Source organism: Medicago sativa, chromosome 3 (assembly GCF_051527215.1).
Source record: "Medicago sativa cultivar Bolivia chromosome 3, Bolivia_mono, whole genome shotgun sequence".
NCBI lineage: Eukaryota > Viridiplantae > Streptophyta > Magnoliopsida > Fabales > Fabaceae > Medicago > Medicago sativa.
The window spans coordinates 5021045-5038688 of record NC_140751.1 but is presented as its reverse complement, the minus strand read 5'-3'; the positions used below and the strand labels follow the sequence as shown (position 1 = coordinate 5038688).

Here is a 17644-nt window from a genome sequence, read left to right as displayed (position 1 = left end):
AGTTTGTTTTTTTAACATACTTTTTTTTATACAACAAAGTTATTTTTTGTTCACTTTGACATTCAAATCTATATCACAAGGTGTAAATGAGTATTGGTTGAAAACAATTTTGATTAAAGAGGTTAGAGGAAAGTTAAATTTCTCTTTACGATATTAAAAAATATTACAATAAAATATTAGGTTAAATATGTTTTTGTTCCCTATAAATATATCAAATTTTTGTTTTAGTCCCTCTAAAGTTTTCCTTCGACTTTTAGTCGCTATAAAATTTTCAATAATCACTTTTGGTCCCTATTTTTAAGTCATCTCATGTAATTTTTATTGAAATTTTGCAGAAATGTGTTGAATATTGTAAAAATTTGTCCAAAAAAAATTGAATTTTAAAATGAATTAAATATGAATTTTTAACGTCCAAAAATATTTTTTCAAGGATTTAACGCTCAAAAATATAAAAATTCATGTTTTGTTAAAAAAATATATATTTTTTTGGGTGAGATTCTTTTAATATTATAATTTTTTATGCAAAATTTTATTCAAAAATATGAATTCTACCTGAGTTTACTTTTAAATGAGGGGCCAAAAGTGAAAATGGAAGACTTTTGTGGAACTAAAAGTCGATGAATTTTTTTAGAGGGACTAGAACGAAAAGTGAGTATATTTATAATGATCCTGCTTCTTCTCCCCACCGAGCCTAACCAGGGCTCTGATACTAGTTGTTGGGGAGTTCGGGGAGTGCCGGGAGCGGCAACGGACCAAAAAAATATGAATTCTACATGAGTTTACTTTTAAAGGAGGGGCCAAAAGTGAAAATGGAAGACTTTTGTGGGACTAAAAGTCGATGAATTTTTTTAGAGGGACTAGAACGAAAAGTTAGTATATTTATAACGATCCTGCTTCTTCTCCCCACCGAGCCTAACCATGGCTCTGATACTAGTTATTGGGGAGTTTGGGGAGTGCCGGGAGCGGCAACGGACCACGATCCTGCTTCTTCTCCCCACCGAGCCTAACCAGGGCTCTGATACTAGTTGTTGGGGAGTTCGGGGAGTGCCGGGAGCGGCAATGGACCAAACATCCAAGACCAATAAGAGACTAAGACACCATAATCTTACCCCAAAACCTTAACGCATAAGATATATGGGTCCCCTTTCTTATATATCCAACATTTACTCCATTCCTAGTCGATGTGGAACATAATCACTTACACTTGAAGCCCAACAATTGTTGTTAGGAAATAACAGGGCTGAAAAAGAAAAATAAACGCAACCTCTGCACAAGAATATAACGTGGAAACTCCAAAACCGGAGAAAAAACAACGACCGTTTTCTAAACCAACAACCAGAGAATTATTACTATGTGAAATTTTTAACAACACTTAGACTTCTCCGACTTTCACCCAATGCCCCAGTACAACCACACTATCACAAAGAAAATATTTAAACTAAGTCAGATATAAGCTTAAAGTGCTACTGACTAGTGCATCTAAAAACAAAGAACTTAGGTTCAATATATAGCCTTGGTATTCCCCTTGCTTCATGAAACTAAGTGATGTAGGACTTCTCCAATAACTATTATTTTTTCACCTCCTTCTTTATTCAAGAAACTTGACAATCAAACCCAACAATCTCCACCTTGATTTTAAGAGTTTCATCTTCCACTTCCATTGTCTATTCTGACAATCATACTTCACCATAAAGAGTATACTTCACTTGAAACTAAACCATTTCAAAAATTTCTTCACGTCGAAACCTTGCCGAAAGATTTTGGTGCAACTCCCATGTTGACTTTCAGGAAGTTCTTCAGCCATTGACATATCTCACCACATACCTTGCATCAATGCCAACCAATGCCCGTGTGTTGTTCTGAATCATCTAGCAATAACTTGTCCTTTTGCATGGTAAAGCAGAAATACCATAAGGACACACTTTATCTTCTAGATAAGATCACCATCATCTCCGAAAACTAGGGAGACAATGCTAGCACTTGCCTCAGAGTCCTTTTCAGGTACTTCTCCACCTAGACAACTTCTCTTTAAATGACCAGACATTCCATACTTAAGCGCCTTGTGTAATCCTGATTGTATCAGCACACCCTTAACTTGTACTTTCCACAAACCAAAGTTGATTCTGCCATTAAACTTCTCTATGTCAAAATTCATTGCACTTTAATAAGTTGAAGATCAGACAATGCTGCAACCACAGAGCATACTAAGAATTGTGATATCTCACGGAACCAAAACTCTTGATACCTCTATTTAGGAAATAACATGGTTGAAAAAGAAAAAATAAACACAATCACTATACAAGAATATAATGTGGAAACTCCAACACCGGAGAAAAAACCACGACCGCTGTCTAAACCGACAACCAAATAATTATTAGTATGTGAGATTTTTACAACACATAGACTTCTCTCAGTCGCACCCCAATTAAATCTCAAACCAACAAGCAAATTAAATCTCAAGCCATAAACTGATGGAGTGACCAAAATACAAAGATGTCATGTTGACTTTAGAGGGAGTCGCTTGGAAGCCAATTTTGCAAGTGAATACATTCTAGTTAGCATATTAATAGCTGCATTATAATTAATAGTATACGATAAAAAAGAACAAATAATCTTTGAGTAAATTACAATCCCCTCCTCTCAAAGATGCTTGAATTACACTTCCTTCCCCTCTTATGTTAAAATATACACTCCCTTCCCCTCTTATTCAAAATATATTAGAAAATATTTCACTCCCCTCCCTTGAGAGAAGCTTGAATTACATTTCCCTTTCCTCTTAAGTTAAAATCTACGCTTTAGTCCCTCAATAGTTTTTTTTTATTTCTAATAATCTGGAAAAAAATAATCTAACACACTTCAAAGAAAAATAGTATTGCGGATTCATTTTAATATAATCAAATTTTGAATACATATCTTTCTCTATTTTTTATTCACAATTTCATTAACATATAGTTCTAAACCCTATTATAAAATATGAAACAACCCAAAATAAAATTAAAATATTTAAAAAATTACTAAAGTCGATTAAGTATGGTTATTTAAAAGTGAATTTTATACTCTAAATTATAAAATTAATAACAAAAGATTATAACGAAACGAATTTATATTTTTTAAATGGTGATTTAAAATTAATATATATTATAAAAATATTTATTTATGTTAAAATAGATTAAAGTGTAGTCCATATTTAATTATTAAGGGAGGGGGATGTAATTCAAGCATCTTATAGGGGAGGGGAGTATAAATTTTACTTTTCAAGGGAGGGGAGTGTATATTTTAACATAAGAGCGGAGGAGAGTGTAATTCAAGCATCTTTGAGGGGAGGGGGGTGTAATTTACTCATAATCTTTTGTACAAGCATCCTTAGATCATGAAGGATTGCTACTATTTTCAATCAACTATATATCATTATGATTTCAAATGAATCTTCCTAATAGGAAATTATGGCACCAGAAGTGATTTTATTATTTATTTTGAAGGATGGCACCAGAAGTGATGTTCAGCCTTTTGGATTGAAAAATACTATTAGTTATTAATCAGCACAACATATAGTTGATGTTTGCTTTAGATGTTGGTGGTAGCATAAATTTCTTAGAACACAAAATTTGTTATTAATCAGCACAACATAAAGATTTTTTTGGATATTTCGGATTTTATAATTTGAAAAGTGTTAGATTTCAATAAATTGGTGTCAATGATTTCATGCCTTCGTGTATTCAACAAATTTTTATAATCCCCGCAAAAAAAAAAAATTTATTATATAAAATAGGGTTAATAGTGCTTTACCCCTTGTAATATAATATAGGTCATTTCCGGTTTTCCCCTCTGTAATTTTTTTTGGTTTGGAATACCCCTAATAGGTCATTCAAAAAACAAATTTTTTTTTCCAGGGGATAAATCAAAAAGAAAAATTTACATGGGAAAAATCGGAAATGACTTATATTACTGGGGGTAAAACACCATTAACCCTATAAAATATTGTTAAAGGCAATGAACATATACCTATATAAAAAAAAATCATTATATATGAAATATATAAAAAAAATCATTATGTAGTTGTTAATGATATATATTTTAACTAATTCAACCCAAGGCCTATACTACAATCACCAAGTCCAAGACGTTCATCATTTTCAATTTTGAGTCCATCTCTGACTTTCTTTTGAGCTGGAACATTCTCTTCAAGGTCACGGTTTTCAACAAGGTATCATATCTTATGTGCAATGCACGTGTCATACTGACTATAACAACCACCAATAAGTTATACCATAATAAAAGATTGTTCTTAAATAAGTCATACGATCAAATAAAAATTACATTAACCATATCAAAATAGTACTCATATTTTAGGAAAATAATACAAACAATATTAGTTATTATAAAGATTATGGTATATTTTTGACCCCCTAACTTTTTCAATCTTGCGATTTTGGTCTAAAGTAAAAGGTTAAGGTATAAAGAAAAAGTTGGTGCCTTGGTGGTTACAACGCTGATTCCCTATCGCGACATATCCATCTCAGATGGTCGTTCACCGAGCGCTCCAGGTGCAAAGATGAACGTCCTTATCAATGCTCAGGCTCCGATGAAGTGCAAATTGTTGAAATAGTTGACACATTGTTGTCTTTTGGCAATGCTCGGGGCCAAATGAAGTGAAAATTGTTCACATTGACACTAGGGAGAGGGTGAAATGGCGTGATTCAAAGGCTTGAGACCCAAATTCATTGATTTCTTTTCCAAACTCTATAAGTTTCACGATCTAGTTCTCCGCTTTCAAAAGGCAACCCTAGTCAATGGACAACCTCAAAGCAATACGCTGGAAGAAAGAGAAAACTATAGAGCCTATATTAAGAGATTCAACAAAGAGGCCATTCAAGTAAAGAACACTGATGACAAGATGATACTCAGAGTAACACTCTTGAAGGGACCATTTCAATGAGATTATTGACCTCAAAGCACCCCACAAATTCAGCAATCAACTAGAAAGGGCCAATAAGTATATCCAATGTGAAGAGATGTTGGAAGTTAACAAAGTCATTTTTTGGTAGTTTTTTGTTAATGTGTTTGGTTTAAAAAAATTGATGGAAAAATAATCTTAATTCAAATGACAAAATAAAGATAAGTCTTTGTGTTGCACCTCTTATTAAAAGTAACCATACGTTGAGACATTTTCCATCAGCATTTTGACGTCAATACAGATTATTAAGAAAGCCAAAAACATGCTTAAGGTTGCACAAAAACATTTCAAAAGCCAATAAAATTTGCCTGTTTTCGCTCATATTGTAACAACTTGCTGACAAGAAATTTGCAAGGTTGTCATTCTCGGACATTTCAGTAAAAAGAATCTTGACGTAAACTAAAAATAATACTACAAAGATTGAAAAATAAAATAATAGTAAAACCAAAAAAATACCAACAAGGACATTAAATCTCAAACCATAAACTGATAGAGTGACCAGAACAAAGATGCCATTGTGAATTTGGACGGGGCGGCTTGGAACTCAATTTTGCCACAATCATTCCAATCACACTCCTTAAGCACGCAGAAAGTCCTTTGTGTTTTTCTTTGTCGTCAAAAACAAAGATCTGCCCATCCTTCTATTTATTGACATCACTTTTAGCAGCCCGAGACAACGTTGAGGAGGCTATTAGAGACAACGGAAAAGAATGTGAAACAAACAGGTACCCGCGATGAGAGCATGACTGGACATAGAATAGAAAACGCTATATGAAGTTGACAAAGCAAAGCCCTACGATCTTATGAGTATGTCACACAAGCGAAAGGGTGATAAGATGCAAGGATTTGAATAACATCTAAGAGTTTTGATGCGTAGTCAATTAGTTTTTGTGGATAATTGAGATATGAGGGAGTACAATCAAGTTATCATATTGATAGATGCATTATATAATAGGGCAACCACAAAGGACAGACCCTAATTAGATCTATACATTTGGAATTTGGAGAGAAATTAATTTGTTTGTAGCTTAAAGAATCAACTATTCTGCATTTGAAATTTTAACAAGATACGATCAAAAAACAAAGAATCTATTGTACAAGAATCCTTGGAGAATGAAGGGTAGCTACTATTTTCAATATTCTGGCATATACTCCCAATCAGCATATTTATAAACAATTAATCTTATTATTAAAAAAACAATTACACTTCTTCTTTCATCCTTAACATTATGATTTCAAATGAAGCTTCCTAATTATAAATAATGCCAACAGAAGTGATGTTCAGCCTTGGTTTGAAAGTTGCAGACATATGTTTTAAGATGCAGAGATTATATTTGATTTTGCTTTAGATGTTGCTGGTAGCATAAATTTGTTAGAACTGCCAAGACTCAAAATTGAAGTTAAAATGGTTCATCAGCAACCAAATCAAACAAAAAAGGATGGTTATATAACATTTCTTTCATATACTTACATAAGAGTTGATATTAAAGCTGCTATAGAATCATGGGGATTTTTGTTTTACTTTCACCACCTTCGCCAATTTGGTCAGTGTCTTAGCGTAGCACTTGTGACTGGAGTGCATAGCTACAAAAAGAGAAGAACATTTCATTCTGTTTAAAATCCATGAGAGGAGGAAGAACCAACCCGTTAGTCTCTTAACACTTGCTTCCTAACTCTCATGGGCAGCAAAGTAATTAGTTTCGACATTAAAACATGCCTTAGCTATTTCAAGTTTCTAGCCTATACAGATTTTAGCTTCAACTATAAAGTTGAATAGCACAACTACTTGAAATTTCTTACCTATTTGGAGTTACTTTACGACATCTCTCGCTGATCTTTATAGGACTTAATTTTCTTGATACTGACTAGCATGTATTAAGGATAATCTTTAATAACAACAAAAGTTCTATTTACTATGGGAAATATCTTGAATACATAGGTCAATCAATATTTAACAAGGATAGCAGCTAATATAAGACTCCAACATTTGAAATATTTCCAACACACCATGTTAAAGTTCAAAACATATTTATATCAGCAAGGATAGCAAAATTTATGCAGAAAAAGTTTCAAAACTTTACCATGCACAAAAAACGTACCAGGCTTACATGAAGTTTGAGTGATTCGTGTAGCTCAAAGCAAACATTTCATCAAAAATATTATAGACTTGACATAATAACATCTATGTCCTATTGCTGATCTTAGAAAATCTAACCTCAATCTAAAGGAATGCATGATTCTGAACTATATACAGTCAATTTCATGAAGAGAGAATAAAAACCTCTTAACAAAGAAATAAATGAAACTTATGGCAATTTCTTTAGCTGCAAATTCAAATGACCTTTGGATAACAATGATTCATTAAGTAACCAATAATCAGAACAAGTTCAAAATAAATATCATAAACGTAAATTAACATATAGGTTCCAGTTAGATTTCATGCTCAAGGGACATAGCACCTCATCTACAAACTAGCATTAAGAACAAGGCGATATTAAACTCTCAACACAGACTTCTGGGGTGTTTTCAAAGTCAATACTCTTCGAAGTACCATCCCTACAATTGTTAAAAATATAGTCGCCTGACCAATCCTCTTTAGGCTTGAGGAGCACTTGTTCATCCTTAAAAATATATATTGCCTTCATAAAGGCTGGCCTGTACGAAATAGTGAACAATTTAGTCCAGGACTCGTTATTTCCATATTCCTTCATTACCCAAACATCATCACCACAAAACACAGTCAAGCAATCCTTAAGAACACTCAAGTGCAAAGAACATCCATCTACCTTACCATCATTGGGCAACAAAACCTTTTGGTAAGAATCGTTCCTCATATCAAGAGAAAGAATAAAACATTGACTTTTCTTAGTATCTTTAGAAACCAACCAATTAATCGTGCCCCTCACACATTGGCCAGATTTCTGAATAGGGACAGCAACAAAAGGGAACATTGGAATTCTTTTCCATGAATTTGCACCCAAAGTATGAACCTTCACTTCATCTTTCTTAACAAAATTACCACTGATACACTCACATACACGTAAAACAGACACAACCTTGTAATTATCGTTAACAAGATCATATCCGAAGCCATACATCATAATTTCCCTTAGAGGTAGTCGCTCTCTTGAATTTTCATCAGGGGGCAATTCCTTGAATTTTCTAATGGAAGGGTTCAACAGTCGAAACTGAATCAAATCTGATTCTGCATAATAAACAGCAAGACAGAGGATGCCATTGCATGAGCCAACTAAATAAACAGAATTGAAAAGAGAATGCTTGAGTTGTCCGATGTTGGTGGTGGTGACGTTGGTGAAGAGGGAGTCCAGTGGGTAAGACTTGAGGACGTCTTTGTAAGAGTAGCTGCTTATACAGTGAAGGGTGTGTGTGGTTGAAAGATTAAGGTGTTTCTTTTGAAATTTGGTATTGGAGATTAGAGAATTCCATGACTTGCAAGCGCATCGAAGTTGAAGTAGGAGCTTCACCGGTAACCTACATAGGATTTCTTCAATGAGTTCAAAAGGAAGAGTGGGCAGCGGCAGCATGTGAAGTGACGGTGATGTTAGGGTTCCAGTTAATTGTCGCCTCTTCGCGAAGATTTGAGAATAAATAGTGTTGTTTTGCTTGTCGCCACCCTCGCTACCTAGGGCCATTGGACTTCTGTAACCAGCGCAGACAACGATTGATGAGAAAGTAACAAAAGAGGGGATAGTTATATGTGTATATATGGGTACTTTGTATCAAAAGAGGGGATAGTTATATGTGTATATATGGGTACTTTGTATTTTAACCTAAATAGCGTGGTTGTTTCTTAATGTTTTGACGCATCTATTTTAACCTAAATAGCTACTATTTTAACCAATATGGGTACTTTGTATTTTAACTCTTCGCATCCTAAAAGTATATCTTTTGTGTCTTTTACTTCAACCTCTCCCTAACTTTTCTTTCTTAAAAACAAACTAAAACAAACTTATCCGATAAAATGCACTAACTTAATCTTTTACAGCGTGGTTGTTTCTTAGTTTTTTGACACATCATCAAAAGTATATCATTTTGTTTCTTTTACTTCAACCTCCCCCTAACTTTTCTCTCTTAAAACCAAATTAAAACAAACTCATCCGATAAAATGCACTAACTTAATCTTTTTTATAACCTCAATCAACATAAATTTCTCTATAATTCAATTCAACTTCTAAATATCTAAAGAGTTAAAAGCAATTTACAATCTATTATCTTTTTCTAATTAATAGCGAAAAGACGAGCACATAGTCTTTCCGTTCTTTTTATTGTGCTAAAGAATAAAAATCATGAACGGTATTATTTTATTAAATTTTGATTTTGATTAAACTTAAAATATAATTTTTTTTTAGGGAAAAACTAAAAATATAAATATTTGTTGCTTTCAAGTTACTATAACAAACCAAACTAACCATGATTATATATTTCAATGACACCAACAATATAACAAAGAAATATAATCTAATTTTTTTTAAAGACATCAGCAACAATCTTTATTTTAGAAATTTTTTTTAAGGATACAATTAGGATAATGAAAAAGTAAGTGTGTGTGTCTATATATATATATATATATATATATATATATATATATATATATATATATAAAGTAAGGTTTTTTATGCCACGTGTCGCTTCCACGTTTATTCTCAATATTTTTATATTTTTTCTATATTTTATTTAACATCTTATTTGACATAAAAATCTCAGCAAACTTTTGATCTTATCCACTAAATATTTTATTTAATTTTATATTTAATTCCTAATATTTTGTGTAGCCAAAATATCTCAACAAACTATATATAATACTTTCAATACTATCCATTAAATCTTACTTTATTTTTTTTCTTTCTTCTTTTTAGTAAAAGAAGTTTCAATTAGTTTTTTTCATTGAGGAAAAAAAGGCTTCAAATTGTTTTTTTTAACTATAAATAAAGGAGAATTTTTTAATCACATAAACACATATTTTGAGCAGAAACTGAAACTCAAACCTTCTTTTGATCTAAGTTTTTTCTTTCTTTTGGTTTGACAAACACCTATACTATTGTTTCTTTTACTTATGCTTAGATTTTTATTTTTATATTATGAGAGGGAACTAACACCTACGTGTGAGTTTACCGATTGTTTTTTTCTTTCAGGTCCTTGAACTATTGTTGCTGGCATCCATTACAAACACCTATGAGTTTCAGGTCCTTAACTAACACCTATATTATTGTTTCTGTTTCAAGTCCTTGAACTAACAACTATACTATTTTTTTTCTTTTCGTTTCAACAGTAGCGTTTTTATATTATTAATCACCTATACTGTTATCACCTATACTATTTTTTTCAAGTCCTTTTCGTTTTAATATTATTAATCAGTAGCGTTTTGATTTTAATAATAATATTTCAGGACTTGAAATATTTTTATTTAATTTTATATTTAATTCCTAATATTTTATGTAGTCAAACTGTCTCAACAAACTATATATGATACTTTCAATACTATCCTCCTTCAAAAAAAAAAAAATACTTTCAATACTATCCATTAAATATAACTTTTTTTTTAGGAAAAGAAGTTTCAATTAGTTACTATCTAATCTTTTAGCACCATATTATTCAATTAGTTTTTTTCATTGCGGAAAAAAAGGCTTCAGTTTTTTTTAACTATAAATAAAGGAGAATTTTTTAATCACGTAATCACATATTTTGAGCAAAAATTGAAACTCAAACCTTCTTTTGATCTAAGATTTTTCTTTGTTCAGGTTTGACAAACACATATACTATTGTTTTTTTACTTATGCTTAGATTTTTATTTTTATATATAATATAAGAGGGAACTAACACCTACAAGTGAGTTTACTGATTGTTTTTTTTCTTCAGGTCCTTGAACTATTGTTGTTGGTATCCATTACAAACACCTACGAGTTTCAGGTGCTTGAACTAACACCTATACAATTTTTTTTTCTCTTTTCGATTCAACAGTAGCGTTTTAATATTATTAATCACCTATACTATTATCACATATACTATTTTTTCAGGTCCTTTTTGTTTCAATATTATTAATCAGTAGCGTTTTGATTTTAATAATAATATTTCAGGTCCTAAAATATTATTATTTCACGAGTAGCGTTTTAATATTATTAATCACCTATACTATCATTTTATGATAACACCTATACTATTATTTCAGGTCTTTATTTCTAAATAATTATTATATACATATATCAACCACTTTAGAATCCTGCTTTTTAATATAACATGTTTTCATCTTTTTGTTATTTTTTTTTTTTTATTTTTGTAGACGAATTTTTAAACAGCATTTTAAAAATTTTAATCATGTTTACGCACACTTGCAATACCTTCATTCAAATTTGATTCCTATTTAACCAATAAATTTCATCAGTTTGGTTTCTAATTTTCTTTTTCAGAAATTATGGCTGCCAAATTTGACCTCATTGATAGCATAACAATCAATAATAAGTACAGAGTATGGAGATTCAAGATTAGGATCATTAGAATGTGGAGAATGCCAAACTATTAAGATAGAGACCAGGTTGATTTAATCGATATGGTGTTCATGGATGAAAAAGTATGCATCGGTTCTTTTTCCTTATTAACTTTTATTTGTTTTCTTTTATTATTGTTTTATTATTCACAATTTTTGTTGACTGAAAAGTAGGAGTCCCAATAATGTTGATGAGAAATATTGACCAAGCCAATGGATTGTGTAATGGAACAAGATTGAAGGTACGAAAATTGGGAAACAACGTCCTTTAGTGCATAATTCTGTCTGGGACAAATATCGGAGACATTGTTCTCATTCCTAGAATGAGCATGATTACAGACAACCTTAATAGTTTAAAAGAAGAAAATTTCCAGTATCCATTTGTTTTTGTATGACCATTAACAAATCTCAAGGACAAACACTTTCAGTTGTTGGGTTGTATCTTCCAAGACCAGTCTTTAGTCATGGTCAACTGTATGTTGGTCTTTCAAGGGTTAAAAGTAAGCAAGAGCTAAGATACTTATTGAAAATAGTGTTGATCTTCTTCCGAATACAACAATTAATATTGTATACAAAGAAGTATTTGAAAACTTAATATAGCAAGATATGTAGCATTTGTCTTTTATACATTAGTTGGGATTTAATTTTATCGACAAAGTACTATTCCTTTCAATTATCACATTATTATATTTTATTTTTGCATACTACACTTATTAATTACTACTTTTGTATTCCAAGATTAGATAGCTTATTTTATGTTCGTTAATAATTTTTATTTTTAAATTTAAATCATTTCAATTTTTTTCATGTATGTGTCCATGAACATAACCTTATTTAATATTTTCTATGACTATCCCGGGCAACGCCGGGTCACTACACTAGTATATATATATATATATATATATATTATTCATCTAGTTTGTTACACTTTTTAAATGATAAAGGAAACAAAATCTGACATACATATATATATATAGGGGTTTGCTAGGATACACCCACTAGTTTTTATTAAGGTGTGTTTTAGCAAAGACATAACTAAAAGTTGTTAAATACACTTTAAGGTGAATGTTGCTAAAACACACCTTCTAAAAAATAAGTGGGTGTATGTTAGCAACTCATATAGGCATTTGCTAGGATACACCCACTTATTTTTTAGAAGGTGTGTTTTAGCAAGTTATAACTAAAAAGTAGTTAAATACACCTTAAGGTGTAGCTTGCTAAAACACTCCCACATAAAAACTAGTGGGTGTGTTCTAGTAAATCCCATATATATATATATATATTTGACGTAGTGAGAGTACTTAAGTCGTTCGGTAAGTTTTTCTTCCCTGAACGTTTTTGCTTTTGCTTTCCATAAGCCTTGATGCCTTTGTGTTCTTTATCATGTTTGTGTCCTGCGATCATGTTCTCTTGCCTTTGATTTCATAAAGCCACCTTTGATTTCCATTAAGCCACCATTGAGTTCCATAAATCCAAATTTATACTTTTGTCTTTTATGATATATTCCAAGCGTTTCTTGATTCCATGGCTTCATCCACTTTTGCAGCCGTTGTACTTTTCTCACTATTCTTCAAACCTTATAATTTTGGCCGGTTGGTAATCTAATAATTTGTAGACCATAAACATCTTGTTCCCGTACAAATCATATTCATTCAATCTTTTGTGGCCTACTACTCCAGTTTAGGGATTAAGGTTTCTGTTTCTAGGGTTGTCACATGAGTGTCATTAGTTGGAATTGTCGGGGTTTAGGTAGCCCGAGCACAATTCCTAATTTAAAGTACATAGTTCGGACCTATAAACCGGATGCAATAATCTTGTCTGAAACAATGACAACGTCTAATAAAATTGAAGAATTGAAATATACGTTGGCTTTTGATTACTGTTTTTCTGTTGATCGTATTGGTAGAGGAGGTGGTTTGGCATGTTTATGGAAAAAGAACATTAATTGTACTATCACAAATTTCTCCCAAAATCATATTGATATGGAGGTTAATGACTCTTTGAGGGGAAGATGGAGGTTAACTGGATTCTATGGTATGCTAGAAGGAGGAAGGAGAAGAGAGTCTTGGAATTTACTTCGGCAATTATCCAATCTTTCTCAACTTCCTTGGTGTATTATTGGTGATTTTAATGATATTCTATCAGCTGAAGAAAAGAAGGGAAGATCTAATCGTCAACCGTGGCTTATACAAGGATTTCGGCAAGCTGTTTTGGATGCTGGACTTGCTGATATTCATATGGATGGTTATGCTTTCACATGGTTCAAAAGTCTCAGAACTATTCGCGCTGTGGAGGAGAAATTGGATAGAGCTATGGCAAATGATAGTTGGTTTGATAAATTCCAAAATGCAAAGCTTGAGTGTCTTACTACCACATCCTCGGATCACTATCCCCTTTTGCTAGATTGTGCTCCGCAGCCTGTGCTTAATTCTGGTCAACGTCGCTTTCGCTTTGAGAATGCGTGGCTTGCTGAACCCGAGTTTGGGCCTTTTGTTTCTCAAAGATGGCAAGGTTATGGTGCTCGTCCTCTTGTGAATAAACTCAAACAATGTGCTGTGGATCTATCTAAATGGAGCATGAATACTAACCAAAACACTAGACAAGAGATCCGCAAGACTCAACGTAAGCTTGAAGCTATTCGTCCACATGTGGATGCCTATAATGTGAGTTATTTCAACATGTTAAAGCATAGGTTGGATAAATTGTTGATCAAAGATGATATGTTTTGGAAACAACGTGCTAAGACATTTTGGTATCTTGATGGGGATCTTAATACGAAGTTTTTCCATGCGGCAGCCAGCACCAAAAGAAAGTTGAATAGAATTGAGCATCTTGAAGATGAACATGGTTTTGAATGTCGATCTGAAGATGGTCTGAAGCATATTGTGCGTGATTATTTCATGCATCTTTTTCAAAAATCACCGAGCTCGCGTGCAAGTGTCATTAATTTGGTTCCAACTTCAATCACCAGAGATGATAATGATAGGTTGACTGCAGATTTCACTTTAGAGGAGTTCAAACAGGCAGCTTTCTCCATGCAAGCAGATAAATGTCCAGGACCGGATGGATTTAACCCAGGCTTCTATCAACATTTTTGGGACACTTGTGGTCATGAAGTTTATCAGGCAGGTTGTCATTGGCTAGCAAGTGGCGTTTTCCCACCACATGTCAATTCTACTAATATTACTCTTATTCCAAAAGGTGATTCTCAGACTTCAATGAAGGATTGGCAGCCTATTGCTCTCTGTAATGTTGTGTATAAAATTGTAGCCAAGGTGCTTGCTAATAGGCTCAAACAGGTGCTCGATAAATGTATCTCTATTAATCAAACAGCTTTTGTCCCAGGTCGATCTATTTTAGATAATGCAATAGTGGCTATTGAAATTGTTCACTATATGAAGGCACAGGCAAAAGGAAAGAGTGGAGATGTTGCACTTAAGTTGGACATTAGTAAAGCTTATGATAGATTAGATTGGGATTACCTACGAGATATCATGATTCAAATGGGTTTCTCATCTCGATGGGTTAGCTGGATTATGCTTTGTGTTGAGACGGTTGATTACTCAGTCTTGGTTAATGGAGCATCGGTGGGTCCTATTTGTTCATCATTTGTGCTGAAGGTCTTTCCTCCCTTATTCGTGAAGCTGAACGTTGCAATAATATTAGAGGTACCTCGATATGCAGAAATGCACCAATTATTTCTCACCTCCTCTTTGCAGATGATTGTTTTCTTTTCTTTAGAGCTTGTGCAAGTGAGGCTGTTTGTATGAAAAATATTTTGACTACTTATGAAGAAGCCTCGGGGCAAGCCATTAATCTCCAGAAGTCATAATTGTTTTGCAGTCGTAATACTCCAGATGATTTAAAGAATCTCATTGCTACAACTCTTGGTGTTCGTCAAGTGTTGGGTACAGGTAAATATCTTGGACTACCATCAATGATTGGCCGTAGCAAGCATGCAAATTTTAAATTTATTAAGGATCGTATCTGGAACAAAATAAATTCTTGGAGTAGTAGATGTCTCTCACAGGCTGGTAGGGAGGTTCTTATTAAGTCTGTTTTGCAATCTATTCCTTCCTATGTGATGAGTATTTTCCTTCTTCCCGGATCCCTAATAAATGAGATAGAAAAAATGTTAAATTCTTTTTGGTGGGGACATAATTCAGCAAATTCTCGAGGATTACACTGGCTATCTTGGGAACGTCTTTCAGTTCCAAAGGTGTTTGGAGGTATGGGAGTTAAGAGCCTTAAGGCATTTAATATGGCTATGGTTGGTAAGCAGGCATGGAAGTTGGTTTCTTCTCCAGAATCTCTAATCACTCGATTACTCAAAGCTAAATATTTTCCTCGAAGTGACTATTTTGGAGCTAGTTTAGGCCATAATCCTAGTTATGTTTGGCGTAGTATTTGGAGCGCTAAAGATGTGATTCAACGCGGTTTTCAGTGGAGTATAGGCACAGGCGAACACATACCAGTTTGGGATCACCCTTGGATCAGTAATGTTGTACGAGTTTTACCCTCAACTCCTTATCAACTGGAGTGGCCATCTATCACCGTTTCTGATTTGTTGACTACACCCCATAAACAATGGAATATGGAGTTCATTAATGCTTTTTTTGACAATGCTACTGCCAGAAATATTTTTAACACTCCTTTGCTTTCTTCTGTAATTCATGATGTGCCTGTTTGGAAGTTAGAGAGGGATGGTACTTACTCAGTTAAAAGTGCTTATAAGGATATTTTGAATCATGATGTGGCAGTTGTTCAACACCGTGTGCCGGGTAACTGGAATTGTATCTGGAGTTTAAAATTGCCTCCGAAAGTTAAGAATTTCCTTTGGCGAGCTTGTCATAACTGCTTGCCCACAAGAATCCGTTTGCAGTCTAAGGGAGTTCAGTGTACTGATAGGTGTGCAGTGTGTGATGATTCTGGCGAGGATAGTACTCATCTGTTTTTTCTGTGTAATAAAAGTATGCTCTGCTAGCAACGTATTGGTTTATGGAGCCCATTGATGGCTGTTTTTGATATTAATGCCAGTTTTTCAACCAATGTGTTTGCTATCCTACTACATCTAGATATGCAGCAAAAACACATTTTTAGTGTGACCCTCTGGAGTATTTGGAAGCATCGAAATAATAAGGTATGGAATAACATTACTGAAACAGCTCAAGGTATTTGTGCCCGTGTAGATTCTCTTCTTACTAGTTGGAGGAATGCTCAACATATTAGACATTCTATCCCTCATAATCCTGACACCCCGAACAATTCAAAGTGGATCAAACCAAGTCCTGGCAGGTTTACTTGTAATGTTGATGCATCCTTCTCTCAAGCTCGGAATCGAGTTGGTATTGGTGTTTGCATTCGAGATGATGAAGGTCGGTTTGTTTTAGCCAAGACTGAATGGATGACTCCGCTCCTTGATGTGGATTTGGGTGAAGCTTTGGGCTTGTTATCAGCAATGTACTGGGTTCGTGATCTGCATCTCGGTATTGTGGACTTTGAGCTTGACTCTAAAACTGTGGTAGATAGTATCTATGGTAGTAAAAGTGGCGTCTCTAATTTTAGCGCAGTCATTAATGATTGTAGACATCTGTTAGCTTCTGATTTAGTAACCTCTGATGTTAGGTTCATTCGGAGACAAGCCAACGAAGTTGCTCATAGCTTTGCTAGAGTGGCTTTGCGTCATGCTAGTTTCCATATTCATATTAGGATTCCATCTTGTATCTCTACTATTATTATGAATGAAATGCACTAAGTTTCTTCTTGTCAAAAAATATATATATATATATATATATATATATATATATATATATATATATATATATATATATATTTGACAAATTGTTTTCTTTATATATAGTATAGATAAATTTTAATACATATATTTTACTTATCAATAAAATAACAAAATATTGTTGAGACAATTATCGGTGATACTAACAAACCACTGAAATAATATTTTCATTAAGAAAATAAAAAAGAAAAAACATTCAATTATATCTGATTGATAATTACATAATAACATAACTTTACAAAGTATTTATTACAAGACATATACATTCTTTTCAAAAAAAAACTACACATTTTCAAGATTGTTTTTTTTTCTTCTAAAAATAATTTGCCTTTGTTATTTCTTTATCTTATTTATTAGTCAAAATAAAAATTATATTAAATAAAAAATTAGATAA

The 17644-nt window shown here is 32.9% G+C and overlaps 1 protein-coding gene across 1 annotated transcript; it reads right to left on the bottom strand.

The window, feature by feature from the left end:
* Positions 1-7431: 7431 nt before the first annotated feature.
* On the bottom strand, positions 7432-8607 carry LOC146935116 (F-box/kelch-repeat protein At3g23880-like). The gene has a single exon (XM_085757597.1). It carries the CDS (start codon positions 8605-8607, stop codon positions 7432-7434), a length of 1176 nt encoding a protein of 391 aa, XP_085613723.1.
* Between the last annotated feature and the right edge of the window lie 9037 nt (positions 8608-17644).